At 50.9% G+C, this 16,936-nt stretch overlaps 1 protein-coding gene across 1 annotated transcript in view; it reads right to left on the bottom strand.

The window, feature by feature from the left end:
- The window catches only part of plekhg4 (pleckstrin homology domain containing, family G (with RhoGef domain) member 4), a 26,960-nt gene that overhangs the window by 5,197 nt on the left and 4,827 nt on the right, over positions 1–16,936 (bottom strand). The window contains exons 4-15 of the mRNA XM_046032022.1: positions 14,803–14,979; positions 14,346–14,469; positions 14,166–14,259; positions 13,645–13,731; positions 12,014–12,130; positions 11,585–11,683; positions 11,109–11,396; positions 10,353–10,475; positions 9,492–9,683; positions 2,908–3,316; positions 2,112–2,541; positions 809–1,058 (exon numbers count right to left, since the gene is read on the bottom strand). Of these exons, the coding sequence (XP_045887978.1) occupies positions 809–1,058; positions 2,112–2,541; positions 2,908–3,316; positions 9,492–9,683; positions 10,353–10,475; positions 11,109–11,396; positions 11,585–11,683; positions 12,014–12,130; positions 13,645–13,731; positions 14,166–14,259; positions 14,346–14,469; positions 14,803–14,979 (2,390 nt within the window). The remainder of the gene's footprint in view (positions 1–808; positions 1,059–2,111; positions 2,542–2,907; positions 3,317–9,491; positions 9,684–10,352; positions 10,476–11,108; positions 11,397–11,584; positions 11,684–12,013; positions 12,131–13,644; positions 13,732–14,165; positions 14,260–14,345; positions 14,470–14,802; positions 14,980–16,936) is intronic.

Here is a 16,936-nt window from a genome sequence, read left to right as displayed (position 1 = left end):
TGTGTCTGTCTGTGTGTGTGTGTGTCTAAGTCTGTGTGTGTGTGTGTGTCTGTGTCTAAGTCTGTGTGTGTGTGTGTCTAAGTCTGTGTGTGTGTGTGTCTAAGTCTGTGTGTGTGTGTGTGTCTAAGTCTGTGTGTGTGTGTGTGTCTAAGTCTGTGTGTGTGTGTCTAAGTCTGTGTGTGTGTGTGTGTCTGTGTCTAAGTCTGTGTGTGTGTGTGTCTAAGTCTGTGTGTGTGTGTGTGTCTAAGTCTGTGTGTGTGTGTCTAAGTCTGTGTGTGTGTGTCTGTGTCTGTCTGTGTGTCTGTCTCTGTGTGTGTCTGTGTCTGTGTCTGTCTGTGTCTGTGTGTCTGTGTCTGTGTGTCTGTGTCTGTGTGTCTGTGTCTGTGTGTGTCTAAGTCTGTGTGTGTGTGTGTCTGTGTGTGTGTGTGTGTCTAAGTCTGTGTGTGTGTGTGTCTGTCTGTGTGTGTGTGTCCAGGTCTGTGTGTCCGTCTGTGTGTGTGTCAAGGTCTGTGTGTCCAGGTGTGTGTGTGTGTCCAGGTCTGTGTGTGTGTGTGTGTCTGTGTGTGTGTCTATGTGTCCAGGTGTGTGTGTGTGTCCAGGTCTGTGTGTGTGTGTGTGTGTCTGTGTGTGTGTGTGTGTCTGTGTGTCCAGGTGTGTGTGTGTGTCCAGGTCTGTGTGTGTGTCCGTGTCTGTGTGTGTGTGTCCAGGTCTGTGTGTCTGTCTGTGTGTGTGTCCGTGTCTGTGTGTGTGTGTGTGTGTGTCCGTGTGTGTGTGTGTGTGTGTGTCCAGGTGTGTGTGAGTGTCCTACGTGTCTCAGGAAGCAGTGTGGGACTCTCAGCGGGTGCTTCCAGCAGGCCTCCAGCTCTCTCAGGAAGAACTGGCTGTGGAAGTCCAGCAGCTTCTCCAGGTTCCCGAAGACCACGGAGCGTTTCCCCCTCAGGTCCTGGGGCAGGTCGGCTCGGTCCATCTCGGGGAAGTAGTGGTGGATGATGTAGCGCAGCGAGCGAACGTACTCCCTCTCCGTGGTCACCATCTCCTCCACGACGTGCCGCAGCTTACTGAGGAGAGACAGCAGTCAGTTAGAGGAGGTGTCTCCTGCTGCTCTGAAGAAACTCTCCAGGCGGCGTTTGCAAATGTCTACAGTACAAACTGTAATACTTTGAAAGAACAAGCCGACCATGCCAGCCTAATTTCCTCAGGCAAGTCGTTCCAGAGCCTGGGGGCCCTGACAGCAAATGTCACCTTTTGTTCTTAGTCTGGCTCCAGGAAAAGACAGGAGGCCCTTGCCAGAAGATCTTAGGCCACGGGAGGGCTCATACGGAGTTAAAATATAATCAGGAGCCAAGCCTTAAAAGTAATGAGTAAAATCTTAAAATCAATCCTAAAACAAACAGGGAGCCAGTGCAATGATGCTAAAACAGGGTGATATGATCATATTTTCTTGTCCTAGTTAGGAGCCGAGCAGCTGAGTTCTGTACGGTCTGTAATCTATTCAGGGTTTTCTGATTAAGGCAAGTGAAGAGGCTGTTGCAATAATCAATGCGTGAGGAGATAAAAGCATGTATAACAGTTTCTGCATCTGTAACATTTAAACTTGGCCTTATTTTTGAGATATTTCTAAGGTGGTAAAAGCTGGACTGGACCACTATTACTATCGAATAACACGCCAAGATTTAGTAGCCAGAAGAGAGCAGAATTTGATTGCAGAGATGTTGGGGACCTATAACCAGGATTTCTGTTTTATTGGAGTTAAGTTGTAGGAAATTATTTGACCTCCAATGTTTTATGTCGGTAAGGCAGTCCTGTAATGAACTCACCATACTAAGGTCAGTGGGCTGTACAGGTAGGTATAACTGTGTGTCATCCGCATAACAATGGAAGGAGATACCATGGCTGCGTACGACATCACCCAGAGGGAGCTTATATATAGAAAACAAAATAGGTCCAAGATTGACCCCTGAGGCACACCGTAGTTGGTGGTAGAGAAAGAAGATTTAAAATTATTCATAGAGACACAAAACTTCCTATTGGATAAGTATGAGGCAAACCAGTTCAGTGCTGACTTAACCAGCGCCACCCTGCTGACTCCGCCCCCCTGACCGATCACTCACCTTCCTCTGGGTCGGGACTCCGTCGCCGGGCTGCCGCTGGTTCTGGGGGTGCCGGGGGTCCCGGGGCCGCGGCGCTGTCCTGCCCAGCTGTGAGCAGCCGTCCTGGGGCAGAGCGTGTGGTCGGCCGCCTCGCTGCTGCTGACCTCCAGGCCGCGGATGAACACGCCCGTGTTCCCTCTGCGCACCGGCTCGCTGAGGGCGCGTGGGCACGGGCCGAACCGCGAAGGCTCGGGGGTGGAGGGACAGTCGAAGCTCTGAGTCTTCCTGAGCTGCTGTCGTCTGCCGGAGGAGGAGAAGGAGGAGGGGGGTGGGCTGGAACTGGAGGAGCAGGTCTCCACCTGGACCGAGGACTCCCCTGAGGAGGAGCTGCGGAACAGACGCTGGAGGAGAGGGGTGTGCTGGCGGCCGAGAGGGGAGGAGGTGCAGGGAGCGTGGGTGAAGAGGGAGGAGGTGAGGGAGAGCAGGGAGGAGGAGGAGGTGTTACGAGGAGGGGAGGAGGGGCAGGGAGCTGGGGTGGAGGTGAAGAGTGAGGAGGAGGAGGTGTTACGAGGAGGGGAGGAGGTGAGCGAGAGCAAGGAGGAGGAGGAGGTGTTACGAGGAGGGGAGGAGGTGAGCGAGAGCAAGGAGGAGGAGGAGGTGTTACCAGGAGGGGAGGAGGGGCAGGGAGCTGGGGTGGAGGTGAAGAGTGAGGAGGTGTTACAAGGAGGGGAGGAGGTGAGCGAGAGCGAGGAGGAGGAGTTGTTATGAGGGGTGGGGGTGAGGGAGAGCAGGGAGGAGGAGGAGGTGTTACGAGGAAGGGAGGAGGTTTTGGAGTCCTCCTCAGGGGGACAGGAGGTCTCGTGGACCCCCCAGAGTCCTGACAGCGTTTTCCTGGAGGAGGCGGAGCTTCTACTGGAGGTGGAGTCAGAGCGCTGCCTGTGGGGGGAGTCTCGTGTCCTGAGCGCCGCCTCCATCTTCCTGTCAAACATCATCTTGGTCTCCTGACACTTGGACCAGGCAAAGCTCCACTGACGGAGCCCTCGCTCGCCGCGCAGCTCGCCCGCCACCGCCTTCATCTCCTGAAACCGGCCGTCCGGGATTGGCGGGTGTTGGCGGTGGTAGTCCTCCAGGCAGCCAATCACAGCCTGGCATTTGTCTGGCAGCGTGCACTCCTCCATACTGATACCAGCTAGGTGGCGCATGCCCTCCAACGCCCAGCCATAGGCCTGCAGAGAGAGAGAGAGGGTCAGCTGTTCACATGTGATGCCATAGCAAGGGGGCGTGGCCTCAGATTAACCTCTGACCTTTGACCCTCACGTATCGGCCGATCAAACGGCTTAGTGTTCGTTATTCTAGCGTTAAATTCTCAGTAATGCGGTAAAGTTTAGACCTAACTGAAGAGCTGGCTCGTGAAACTTAAAGGCTCTCTGGAACAAATAAAACTAAGCAGCGGTATGAGAGGGTTTCTCTCTGCTTCACTATTATAAATACACATTTATAGCATTAGTATACGAGAGTATATAATTACAGTATAGTAAATATTTATGCAACTAAACTCAGGATTCAAGCTCCTCGTCCAAGCACCGGGGGGAGGGGGAGAGAGAGAGGGAGACAGTGGGGGAGGTCAGGGAATGACATCACCCTCCACGCTGGTAGAGAAAGCTTTGAAGTTGTAGCCGCGGCGCCACAAAGCAGCCGACCTCCTTTATGTAGAGGGGAGGAGGGGGAGGCTGTTATAAATAAGAAGAGGCCTCCTGCTTTTCTACACTGACGGACTGAATGAGTCTTTACCCTCCTTACAGACAGCTCACACATTACCTCACCGCTAAAGCGACTGTCAGCGTCGGCCGACGCCCGTGCTGTTCACACTACACAACTTGCCATCATGTGACGGGAGTCTTGAAGTCGTTGTGGCGTTCACACTACGTGACTGATAGGTGACAGGGGGTCACACGCTACACCCAGGCTGTTCCAGGGCCCCGAGGCTCTGGAACAGCCTGCCTTCTTATAACATACTTTTATAGGAGAGCCTTTCCCGATCTTATTAGACTTTATTTTATCCCTTTTATTTTATTCTATTTTAATTATTTTATATTTATCTTAAACGTGTATTTTAGTCTTTTCAATGCTTTCATTCTTTTATCTTGTATTGTTTTTGTATTATTGTCTTTACACTTGTTAAAGCACTTTGTAACTTGTTTTGGAAAAGTGCTCTATAAATAAAGATTATTATTATTATCTTATTACACGCGCTGACAAGGACTGTGTCACCCGACGCTGGTCTCCAAACCATGTCAAGAAAACATGTGAAACAGGAAATGAGGCGAACCTACAGAGAAAAGAGCTGTTTGTTATTATAAAGACAAACATTATAAAGACAAAGAATCTGGGAGAAAGGATGGATTATCTCCGCAGGTCTGAGCTACAGAGAGCAGCAGGGGAGGAAAAAGGGTTCTGCAGTGAAAAGCAGCCGCCTGCTCTCATTGGCTGGATGTGGACGTCAGTCGGCCGACTCCTCCAGATATTTGGCGTGCTAGATATCTGGCTGGCGTCTGCGATGTGTCAGAAATGTGTCTGAGTGACAGGTGACATCAGAGGGTCGGGTGTTAGCTGGTTTGCACCTGAAGCTCGGTGGATAAATCGATCGTGTTTCTCAGAAGACGATGGAGACAGTGGACAGGGAGGCTGCTCCAGGGGCCCCGCGCTGTTCTACAGATCATTTTCCAGGACTCTTCTAACGTCTCCTGACCCAGACGCAGCGTGACGGCAGCTTTTTCAGACATGTTGCTGTCTGCACATCCGTCAGACTCTATTTAAACTCTGAATACATTGAACTTGGTGTATTAATATGCATGTGTAATATGGTAAAAAAACGGGACTACTTCATCTGGGTGCAAATATCAAGAGAGGATTACTATGTTTTAAAGAACGCATCACAGCGTTCAGCATGCTGCCTTCAAAACTGGCCGAGACTCAGGAAGAGGTCGTTCGAGCTGTTTCGAACTGCACTAGATGCCTCGCTGTCCTGTTAGACACCTTCTGAGTCAGCAGTTTAGCCCGTTTCAAACACAGCCCATGTGTTAGCCCCTTTACTAACGAAGCTTAGAGCTACGGCTAAACGGTTTCCTGTCACGTTACGGTGAATTTTATCGTAATGTAGCAAAGTGAAAAAGCGCCGTTAGCCGGTGTTTGATGCAGCTGGGCTCCCTCACTGTTCTGACCCGCATTCATTCTTATCCAACTTCCTCAACAACACATGTGAAACCACCAGAGCTGAAACGCAAACCTTCAACCGTAGCAGGTAAAAATCAGGCGAGCGAGCAGCAGGTAAACTTCAGCTCCTGAGCCAAACATGTTGGACATTATTCAACAGTTTAAAACAAGTTGAGAAGAAAACGTAACGGAGCAGCCAGCAGGGACTCACATTTACCTTTTAAGAAAACTTTCTTTATTCAGAGTTTCAGTCACTTGAATTAATGCCACCAACCATCCAGGCGTCTTCCATGACTGCAAAATTGATCAAATGTTTTCCAGGTTTTCCTGAAATACTTTCTGACACACTGAAATAACTGCTGTACATCCAAATACTGAAAATACCGATCTGATCTGAGTGAAAGTTCAACTGGAGAACCTGACGTGAGGTCAGCGGATGGACGTCTTAAAGCGGAGCGTCGTCCCTCACGCAGGATCTCTGCTCCAGTTCAGACGGATATTAATATTAATTAGTGACGCCGACCTGACGCTGTCCGACTCATAAAGATCCCACATGTGCGGCATCATCATAACGCCAAGTTCAGTCAGACAGTTGACAACAATGAAGCCGCACACACCCGCTGCTACAGTAGGCCAGTGGGTCAGCGGCGTGTCGGCTCAGTGCTCTTCTAACTGATTAGCTGGCTGATGTGTCCTGATCACTGCAGCCGCTCAGTTCCCACACGCACACACACACCCCGGCGCTATGTGTGTGTATGTGAAAGGGTTCATTCAATCAGCTGAGTTAGGAGATGGGGGCGGGGCTTGGGGCTGAGTGAAATGACACTGATCTGGTTAAAGCGTCGTGTCTGTGAAAGACCTCAGAGCGTCTCAGTAGACACTGAGTGGTGGACAAACACCCGTTCAGAGGCTTCAGCAGAGGCTGAGCCGTCTGTCACCGGGTCCCAGGGCCATAAGGTCTCCTGAGGGCTCCCTCAGGCTGCTGACCACCTCTGATCCACATCTGACCCATGTTCTGACCCGCAGATGGTTCTCAGTGAGCTTCAGCTTTACGTTCTGCAGCACGACGCCCTGAGCGACTGTCGCTGGCCTGCAGCGAGTGAAATAAGCATGTGACCCGTTTAGACCCCAGTCCAACCAGACAAACACATCTGACCTCTGTGCAGGACGCTCAGTGAGACATCACTACATTACCCATCACCCATTTCACTCTGGATTCACTCTGCAACTAACAGCTGTTTACTCTTCGTCTTTTCTCTCTGATCACTGAACGGTTGGTCTGTGAAGTGAACGAGTGACTTTGGTCTTTGCGGTTCATGTAGAGAACGAGACACGGCAGTTTACCAGGCACTCTCCAGGTGCATTATGGGAAATGTAGGACCTAGGGTTTCTGGACTAAATTCAGGATGTCTCCACCTCTGCTGCTCAGATTTGGTTTTTAAGGTGTTTCCTTCGAGTCCTGTGAATGAATTAAAGGTGCGATACCAAACTGATTTGGTGCCCTCAATCATTAAAACAGACAAGAGCTGGTTTTATCTTCTGATCACTGATCGATCGACGTACTATTTCAGCTTCACTGTTTTACTCTGGAAGTTTCAAAACAAGAGGAGAGGCGAGGAGAGGAGAGGAGAGGAGAGGCGAGGGGGACTGGGACTCTAATGAAAATAACATGTGGTTGTTACTGTGCTGCAGAGACAGAAGGGGGGGGGGGGGGGGGGGGGGGGCAGGACTGACCAGGACCAGACAGGCTCTGGTTTTTGGGGACAGAGGCCCTGCAGGACTCCAGACTTGGATCCAGTCAACCAAAGAGGAGAGAAGAAGGGGAGGAGAAGGAGGAGGAGGAGGAGGAGGAGGGTCCTACTTCAGACAGTTTATACACCAACTTATTTACTGAGCCAATCAGCTGTTGTTTTTAGAGCTTCAGCAGGAAACAGACTGGACTGCTGGATCCTGAACTGATCATCACTTCAGCTGTTTTTCCTGTTATTGACTTTATAAAAGCACAAACCATCAGAGACCCACAGACCTTTAGGCTCTTTGCCTTTGAAACCTGACAGCTGCGGCGTCTCTTCCAGCTGTATTTGATATTTAGAGTCTGTTTCCTGAGAATCAAACTCGTCTCTGCTGCGGGGATCTGATCACTAACTGTCCTCACTGCAGATGTGAAGATCAGCGAGGACCTGAGGAGGGTTCACACTGAAGCTCTGCGGCTCACTGAGGCACCAACGGGAAAAACGCAGGAGGAGAAACGGCCTCCTCCTCCTGGTTCTGGTGTTTTGGTTCAGGTTGATCTCCAGGACACACGCAGCGTACTGCAGGACGCACTGATTACAGCGTCGACCATTCACACCCACAGAAGGTCGGTCGGTGACTTCCACCCGATTAGGATGTTTAGAAAGTGTTTGAGACGTCACACAGAAAGTGAGCTCCTCGCCGTATCTCGCCTCCAGCTGGAACACAAACTGTTCACCGCTGATCTGACCGCGTTCTCCGAGAACATGACACACAGAACCAGGAACCACACAAACACACAGCTTTATTTACAGATCTGAATCTGTCAGGGTGAACTCTGGGTAAAACACTGCAGCAGGAAACCGGGAGTCTGACGCACGGCGTGCTTCAGGACGCGCTCTGTAACGATGGAGGAGCCTAAACTCCGCCTCTCTGCAGGGTCAGAGCGTCCAGCAGCAGGTGAACCAACTGATCCCATCAAACCACTGAGTTACTGTCGCGCTGCGCACGTCTTACAGGACACGCCGCTGCCTCCAACTATTCTACACCAGAACCAAAGTCACCGCCGAGCCTGAACCGGATCCCAACCTGGACCTAAAACCACGTCAGAACCCTCCATCAGACCCGGACCCACTCACACGGGTCCAGCTAACGTCTGCTAACACACACACACACAGGGAGGGAGACAGAGAGAGAGAGTGGAGCAGCGTTCAAATCACAGACCGCTCTGAAGTCAAACTGACGCCAACTAAACACCAAACTACTCAACAACTACACACAAACTACACAACACTATTAAAGCTGCATACCTGTGTGTGTGTGTGTGTGTGTGTGTGTGTCTGTGTGTGTGTTAGTGGATCGTACCTCGGTGTGTTCTGGTGAAGCGCTGCAGCCTGACTGAGAGCGGCAGCCCGACCACACACACACAGTGACCCCGCCCCCCCCCAGGCTGAATGGCAGATGGGCGGTCCCAGGAGGAGGGGGAGGGGGGGTCGCCACGGCAACAAAGACTTTGAGAAAGGAGTGAAAGGAGGAAGGAAAACTTGGCACCGGAGTCACACCTGGACTACACACTAACACACACGTGTCTGTCCGGACCAAACACCGTGTGGAGATACGGGGTTTCCAGCGGACGCAGTTTCACGCTGTGACTCTTTGTGTGTGTGTGTGTGTTAGTTTTAGTGTGTGTGTTTGTGTGTTAGTTTTAGTGTGTGTGTTTGTGTGTTAGTTTTAGTGTGTGTGTATGTGTTAGTTTTAGTGTGTGTGTTTGTGTGTTAGTTTTAGTGTGTGTGTATGTGTTAGTTTTAGTGTGTGTGTTTGTGTGTTAGTTTTTGTGTGTGTGTGTGTGTGTGTGTGTGTGTGTGTGTGTGTGTGTGTGTGTGTGTTAGTTTTAGTGTGTGTGTGTGTTAGTTTTAGTGTGTGTGTGTGTGTTAGTTTTAGTGTGTGTGTGTTCTGTGTGGCCCAACAGTGAGTCCACGAAAATCCCGACGTCCTGAACTACAATGAGCTGCCACTGATACAGACACACACACACACTCCTACAGTACAGGTCACGTGACCATCACCCCCTTTATAGCCAGCAGAGGCCAGGATACAAAACATTATTGACACTCTCACCCCCGCCCCCCCACCTCCCTCAATACAAGCTGTCAGTTTCACTGCAGGAAGACGACAGGGAGGGGGGAGGAGGGAGGAGGAGGAGGAGGAGGAGGGAGGAGGAGATGTGTGAACGCTCCCTGACACATTTCATGTAAAAAGCAGCAGGTGGATTTCGGCTACGCGGCGTCCACACATTTCGTTCTGATGTTAAAATGTTTAAAGCGTCTAGCAGTTTCAAAAACGCTCACCACCCACACCAACACGCCTGAAATCGCACATCACATGAACGCGTACCGGCAGAAACAGGAAGCAAACTGTCTAATTGTTTATTTGCAGAAAACACGACAGGAACTGTACCTGGTCCAAGAAGCGGTACAGTCGCACGGCCCGCTCGATGTTCTGGCCGCTGGCGTTGACCCGCTGAGAGAAGTCCTGAAGCTGAGCCCAGAAAGAATGAACCTTGGCCTCATAGACGTGGAGGTCAGCTGACGACATGTCGCCCCAACGCTCCAGACGAGCCAACAAGGCCTCGCCACGTCTGCAGCGCTCCTGCAGGGAGAGAAGAAGAAAACAGATGAACATCTCCTGTGAGTGTGTGCAGGACCGTTCTCCTGTGTTCATGGAGTCCAAGAACCGGGATTCACTCCACCTGGAGGGTCCGACCGCTTCGGGTTTAAAGTTAAGACCTGGTTTTAGGGCCCAGCTCAGGGGAAAGGGCCGTTTAAGACCTGGTTTTAGGGCCCAGCTCAGGGGAAAGGGCCGTTTCAGACCTGGTTTTAGGGCCCAGCTCAGGGGAAAGGGCCGTTTAAGACCTGGTTTTAGGGCCCAGTTAAGGGAAAGGGCCGTTTCAGACCTGGTTTTAGGGCCCAGTTAAGGGAAAGGGCCGTTTCAGACCTGGTTTTAGGGCCCAGCTAAGGGGAAAGGGCCGTTTCAGACCTGGTTTTAGGGCCCAGCTAAGGGGAAAGGGCCGTTTCAGACCTGGTTTTAGGGCCCAGCTCAGGGGAAAGGGCCGTTTAAGACCTGGTTTTAGGGCCCAGCTCAGGGGAAAGGGCCGTTTCAGACCTGGTTTTAGGGCCCAGCTCAGGGGAAAGGGCCGTTTAAGACCTGGTTTTAGGGCCCAGCTCAGGGGAAAGGGCCGTTTGAGTGTGTGTGTGTGTGTGTGTGTGTGTGTGTGTGTGTGTGTGTGTGTGTGTGTGTGTGTGTGTGCGCACGCCTTACATATGCAGTAGTGTGGAAATCTTTGAAGTCATGTTGCTTCTTGTTCAGAAGCTCCAGAGAATCCTCCGGTTCACTCAGACTCTTCAGACGAACCTCCCCGACCTCCTCCAGCCAGGAGCTCACCTGAGACACAGGTATGATTTCACTAGTTGGTAAGACAGCAGCAAAGCCAAAAGGGATTCTGGGAACTGGGCTGCACCTAAACATGACTTTTTAATTGATTAATCTAACCTTTATTTTCTTTTGATCAGTTCATTAATATAACAATTAAAAAATATATCACAAAGGTGTCTTTTTAATATTCCAACATGTTATTCAGTCATAAAGCTCATCAGGATCATAGCAGCGTATTTTATCAGATTGGAGCTGCATATGGAAGCGACATGGCCTGTTCACACAGTCATAAAAAGATCAGATCTGAGTCACATATGGGCATATCATCGGGTTTGGGTCGCTGCGGCCTGCAGTCTGAACGCAGCCCTTGTGTCAGATGCCACTAACAGCTGTCTGAACTGGAGGCTGACTGAGCAGATCTGTGGTGTGGGAGACATTTCACTTCCTTTCGCTCTCTGGTGCACAAACTGATCCTGAGAGACAGCATGTTGGCTCATGATGAAACGAGGTGACGCACCTCAGCAGCAGGATGTCACAGGTGTGGCTGGACTGCAGACTGAAATGTGCTAAAGGTCTGAATCTTCACAGTAACATGATGACCTTCCTGTCAGCAGAGTGCGTACTGAGCGTGCTCAGACTGACCTCGGTGAAGCCCTGCTCCAGGCTCCTGAACTCCAGGATGAAGTGCAGCTCCTGGGTCCTGGAGTTGGACAGCGTCACCAGGCGGTGCAGCAGCTCGTCCACCTCCTCGTACAGAGACGACACCGTCTCCATCGCCGCCCGGTAATCTTCGGTCTCTCTGACGCTGCTCTCCTCCCTGCGGAGCCGCGACAGTGAGGCTCCGCCCTCCTGCTGTAACTGCACCAATCGGCTGTCTTCGAGGATGCTACGCATCACCGCCTTGTACCTGGACAACAGCAGCTCGGCGTCCTGGGAAAGAGAGGGAGGTTTGTTGAGCGCTCCGGCCGTGTGACACAAAGGGAGGCGGAGCTGAGGAACCGAACCAGCGGCATGATGATCTGCAGCTCACGGTCAGGCCTGCAGTTTGTTCACGTGGTCACAGGCGTGTTTGTAATTAGTCAGTGACCTCATGAAGGTTAAAGAAAGGTGTGTGTTACCTGAGCTGCAGCAGGTAGAGGTGTGGACTGCAGGATGTTGATGGTTTTCTGCAGGAGGTTGACGACGTTTTCACACTGATTGGTCAGCTGCTCCACCCTCTGACGGACACACACACACACACACGTTAACTGTCATGTGCAGAAACAGCTGCAGCTGAAAGAGTTGGCGATTCTCTCTCTGTGGGTTCACTATGAACAGTCATGTGAGAACACTGACGAAAGAAGCGGATCGACAAAGATCTGAGGGTTCTGTTTCATTTCGATCCAACAGAAACATAAAAGCAAAGAAAAACTATGAACAGCAAAGTGTGCTTCATAAAACTGCAGCAGGAGAACACTGTGGAGGGGAGGGGCGCCACCTGTGATAACTACCTGACTGTGGTCGTCCAATCAGAGCATGAATAAGAGTGTCTGTGTGTTTGTACTGACCGATCTGAAGCAGAGCCAGCTGCTCTGACTGAAGCTGAAAGACCCTCCGAACTCTGCGGGAAGCTGCTGGAGCGCCACGTGTTTCTGGACAGACTTCAGAGAGCTCAACACCTCCACCTGCGCACACAGAAACACACACGGTGTGTACGTGCTGTGTGCAGTCACATGATGAAAACCACAATCTGCTCTCTGTGAGCGGGCGGTGGGTAAGAGAAACCTGGTTTCCTCAGGTAGATTTCACCTGGACAGAGACTGTTGATATATTTAGCCAGGTGAGAGCATGTGCAGAACTACAGACTGCAGAACGGCTGGATGGAAGCAGATCCAAAATAAGGTCAGAGGTGGGGGAGAAGTCTGATCACTGACCTCCTGCACGCTAGGGCTGGGTATCGATTAAAATGTTACGACACCAGTACCAAAACCAGTACCCTTAAAGTGATACCAATACCAACAGAGTACTTATCCAACGAAGGTTTAAATCAAGGGCAACTGGACTTGGCTGAAGATCCAAGAAGACATTTCGTCCCTCATCTGAGAGACTTCTTCAGTTCTGAAATGACTGGTAGGGAAACTCAGTCGTGGCCAAGTCTGAACGACCATCGTTGGCATCTTCACCTGAAGCCAAGAGGAAATGCTCGAGTTTCCTGCGAAGTGATGAAAGTGGGGGATAAGTGGTGGCGTAGACCCCCTCCTCTGTTCAGCGACGGCTTCTCAACCCGGGTGTAGATGCTTCCTTGACACCTCTTTCAAACCGTCGATCCTCTCTGTCTAAAATGTGCACCTGGTGTCCTCTGTCCTTCAGATGAGCCATGTGTCGTGGTTGTTTAGTTTATTTAGTCAGTCAGAACTGAAGAAGTCTCTCGGATGAGGGACGAAACGTCTCCTAGTATCTTCAACCAAGTCAAGTTGCCCTTGACCTCAACCTTCGTTGGATAACTAAGAAACTTCACAGACAACAGAGTACTTCATTCGATACCTTGATATGCCACCTGAAGCTGTAGTAGTTGATTGGTAGCGTATTATTATTTTTATTGTTCTTATGGACAAGCAAGGTTATCTATTTTATTTTTTTCGTGTTTCAAATATCTGTTACGTAAAAGTTCAGGGGAACTGTATCAGATCCTGCTCGTCCTGATTAGGTCCGGAGGCTCCGTCAGGAAAATCAGCTGCTGCGCCACAAAAGCTTTAACTGGTGTGATGGAACGCAGCGATCGATCAGTGACAAGTGATGGGAACAGCAAATAAAAATGAGACGTGTTAAATGATCTCAGAGGATAAAACCAAAAGAAAGCCGAACTTGTGGTGAGAAACACGCCTGAGACGCAGCCGAAGGTGAGCGGCTGTTAAAATCAGCATAGAGCCTTATTTACACAGTTTATGGTGCAGGAGAAAAAGCTGCTCTTCTCTTTCTTTCTGTGTGTTTGGCTGCAAGTGAAACTACACAAAGTCATTTTCTGCTACCATCTGGTGACAGAAAGTATTGATTGAAGTACTGATTTGACTGGAGACGATTCAATTCTACTCCATACCGGGCTGCTTCTGTTGATAAAATAAAAGGTATCGACAGAAGCGATACCCGTCCCTACTGCACACACATGTGGTTTCGACAGTAACCAGGTGTCAGGCGTTACCTGTGTGGCCGCAGGTCTGTCCGGACGCAGAGACGAGTCCTTGCTGACCAGCAGGAACACAGTGTGGATGGAGCCTGGTACGTTCTCCTGCACAGACACACAGACTCAGAGTAAGATTCGTCTTTAATCAGCTGTACGACGTCGCTTTCACCCCCCACCTCCCTCACAAGGAGCTGAAACACTGAGACCAGAGGACGAAGACGTGCTGCTGCTGGTCCCCTCAGGAGGAGGTTTAAACCAGGACCAGGGAGAGGACGACTCCTGACTTCCTGATCCTGATGATTTTCCACCTGTTCTCATGTGTCAATATTCAAACAACATCCTGAGAAGCTCTTTGTGAAAAATGAAATGCAAATCACCTTGAAGCCCGGCACTGTAATATTGAGACGGTGGTTTGGACTTTCTTAGTCTGCCCGCCCGTCTACAGCGTTATAAAGTTTCATCTCTGAACAGCCGAGTCTTGAGACTTCATCCGTTTCATCTCACTGAACTTTACCTCCTCTCACTTTAAAAACACTCACCTGTAGGGACCTGAGGGCGGAGAACAGGGCGGGGACAGGAGCGGCTCTGCGGGCGTCCACCAGCACCGTCAGCCCCAACGCTGCCACCTCCTTCCTGTTCCACACAAGAAGTGACGTCAGAGGAGGACCACGGTACAGTAAGCTGAGAGAGAGAGCGGTGGAGCGGGTGGGGGTTCCTACCTGAGGGTGGAGGTGTAGTAGAGCAGGAGGCGGAGCAGCTCTGCGCTGTCACAGTCGGGGTTCGACCACACGGTGTTCGTGGTGCTGACCGCCAGCAAAGCGCGGCCACTGCGGTCTCTGGTTCCTGCAGAGAGACGGTGGAGGTGTAAAAATGTACCGAGCTGCGAGGAAACAGGACCAGAACCAAGACTTCATTTTATCGGTGAACCTGATCGGATCTAATCAGGGCTCATTACAGAACCCGTGTGTCCCGGTGATGACATCATGCTTCAAACACCATCAGTCACATGATCGTCGCTGCTTCAGACTAAAACAAAGCTCGGAGCTCCGGACTCAAGTGGACATTCAGAACCACCAGAAGCTCGTTTCATGCCTTGACCCTGGTCTGGGTTTAGTCCTGAGCTCGGTCTGTTCCGGGGTCAGTACCTGCTCCGGGTCTAGACCTGTTTTTTCTCACCTGGCAGACAGAGGGCTCCAGAGCTCAACAGCACCCGGTAGAAGCTGGACTGCTTGGACTGGGAGGACTGGGTGAGCCTCACTGGGGCTGAGGAAGCAGCTGACTGGTCCGGCTGTGGAGAGGCTACGGGTTGTTCTGGTTCTGTTGGACTGGGACCAGCAGACAGACTGCTGAGGCCTGAGGAGAGAACACGCACACCCTGTGAGGACCGTCACTGTGACACAACACATCAACCCCAAAACCAGCTCTTTACCCTCCAACAGACCTTTAAAGACGGGAGAACCTCACTGAGGCCAGTTTATACTTCTGCACTGAACGTACACCTGCCTGACGCGCACACCCCCAAAAACGTGACTCCATGTCGCGCCGACGCAGACCAGAGAGAGCAGACGGGATGAGCACCGTTTACGGTAGCAGAAAGTAACAAGACCTTTTTTTAAAAGCCTACTAAATGTTCCGAAACCCCATAACTGCCACGCTGCCATCACTCAGATTACAGACAGAGCTGAGGGCTTCATTCTGGTTTCCCGTTGATGTGAACTGGAGCATTAAGTTTACTGCTGTGGGCGGAGGTCAGGCGAAAAAAAAATCAATATTCGAATCCCAAAATTGAAAATCGAATGTGTACCCAACAATCAAATATTCAGGTCGAGCCCTACTAACCAGCCAACCTCCAACTAGTCCTCTAACCAGCTGACCTGCAGTCCACTAACCAGCCAACCTCCAACTAGTCCTCTAACCAGCTGACCTGCAGTCCACTAACCAGCCAACCTCCAACTAGTCCTCTAACCAGCTGACCTGCAGTCCACTAACCAGCTGACCTGCAGTCCTCTAACCAGCTGACCTGCAGGTTGACCTGCAGTCCTCTAACCAGCTGACCTGCAGTCCTCTAACCAGCTGACCTGCAGGTTGACCTGCAGTCCTCTAACCAGCTGACCTGCAGTCCTCTAACCAGCCAACCTCCAACTAGTCCTCTAACCAGCTGACCTGCAGTCCTCTAACTAGTCCTCTAATTAGTCCTCTAACCAGCTGACCTGCAGTCCACTAACTAGTCCTCTAATTAGTCCTCTAACCAGCTGACCTGCAGTCCTCTAACTAGTCCTCTAATTAGTCCTCTAACCAGCTGACCTGCAGTTCTCTAATTAGTCCTCTAATTAGTCCTCTAACCAGCTGACCTGCAGTCCTCTAACTAGTCCTCTAATTAGTCCTCTAACCAGCTGACCTGCAGTTCCTCTAATTAGTCCTCTAACCAGCTGACCTGCAGTCCTCTAATTAGTCCACTAACCAGCTGACCTGCAGTCCTCTAACTAGTCCACTAACCAGCTGACCTGCAGTCCTCTAATTAGTCCACTAACCAGCTGACCTGCATTCCTCTAACTAGTCCACTAACCAGCTGACCTGCAGTCCTCTAATTAGTCCTCTAACCAGCTGACCTGCAGTCCACTAACCAGCTGACCTGCAGTCCTCTAATTAGTCCTCTAACCAGCTGACCTGCAGTCCACTAACCAGCTGACCTGCAGTCCTCTAACTAGTCCTCTAATTAGTCCACTAACCAGCTGACCTGCAGTCCTCTAACCAGCTGACCTGCTGGTTGACCTGCAGTCCTCTAACCAGCTGACCTGCAGTCCTCTAACTAGTCCTCTAATTAGTCCTCTAACCAGCTGACCTGCAGTCCTCTAACTAGTCCTCTAACCAGCTGACCTGCAGTCCTCTAACCAGCTGACCTGCAGTCCTCTAACTAGTCCACTAACCAGCTGACCTGCAGTCCTCTAATTAGTCCTCTAACCAGCTGACCTGCAGTCCTCTAACCAGCTAACCTGCAGTCCTCTAATTAGTCCACTAACCAGCTGACCTGCAGTCCTCTAACTAGTCCACTAACCAGCTGACCTGCAGTCCTCTAATTAGTCCACTAACCAGCTGACCTGCAGTCCACTAACCAGCTGACCTGCAGTCCTCTAACTAGTCCACTAACCAGCTGACCTGCAGTCCTCTAACTAGTCCTCTAACCAGCTGACCTGCAGTCCACTAACCAGCTAACCTGCAGTCCTCTAATTAGTCCACTAACCAGCTGACCTGCAGTCCTCTAATTAGTCCACTAACCAGCTAACCTGCAGTCCTCTAATTAGTCCACTAA

This window comes from Micropterus dolomieu, linkage group LG20 (assembly GCF_021292245.1).
Source record: "Micropterus dolomieu isolate WLL.071019.BEF.003 ecotype Adirondacks linkage group LG20, ASM2129224v1, whole genome shotgun sequence".
Taxonomy (NCBI): domain Eukaryota; kingdom Metazoa; phylum Chordata; class Actinopteri; order Centrarchiformes; family Centrarchidae; genus Micropterus; species Micropterus dolomieu.
Note: the sequence above shows the minus strand (reverse complement) of the source record. Positions and strands in the feature narration are given on the sequence as shown.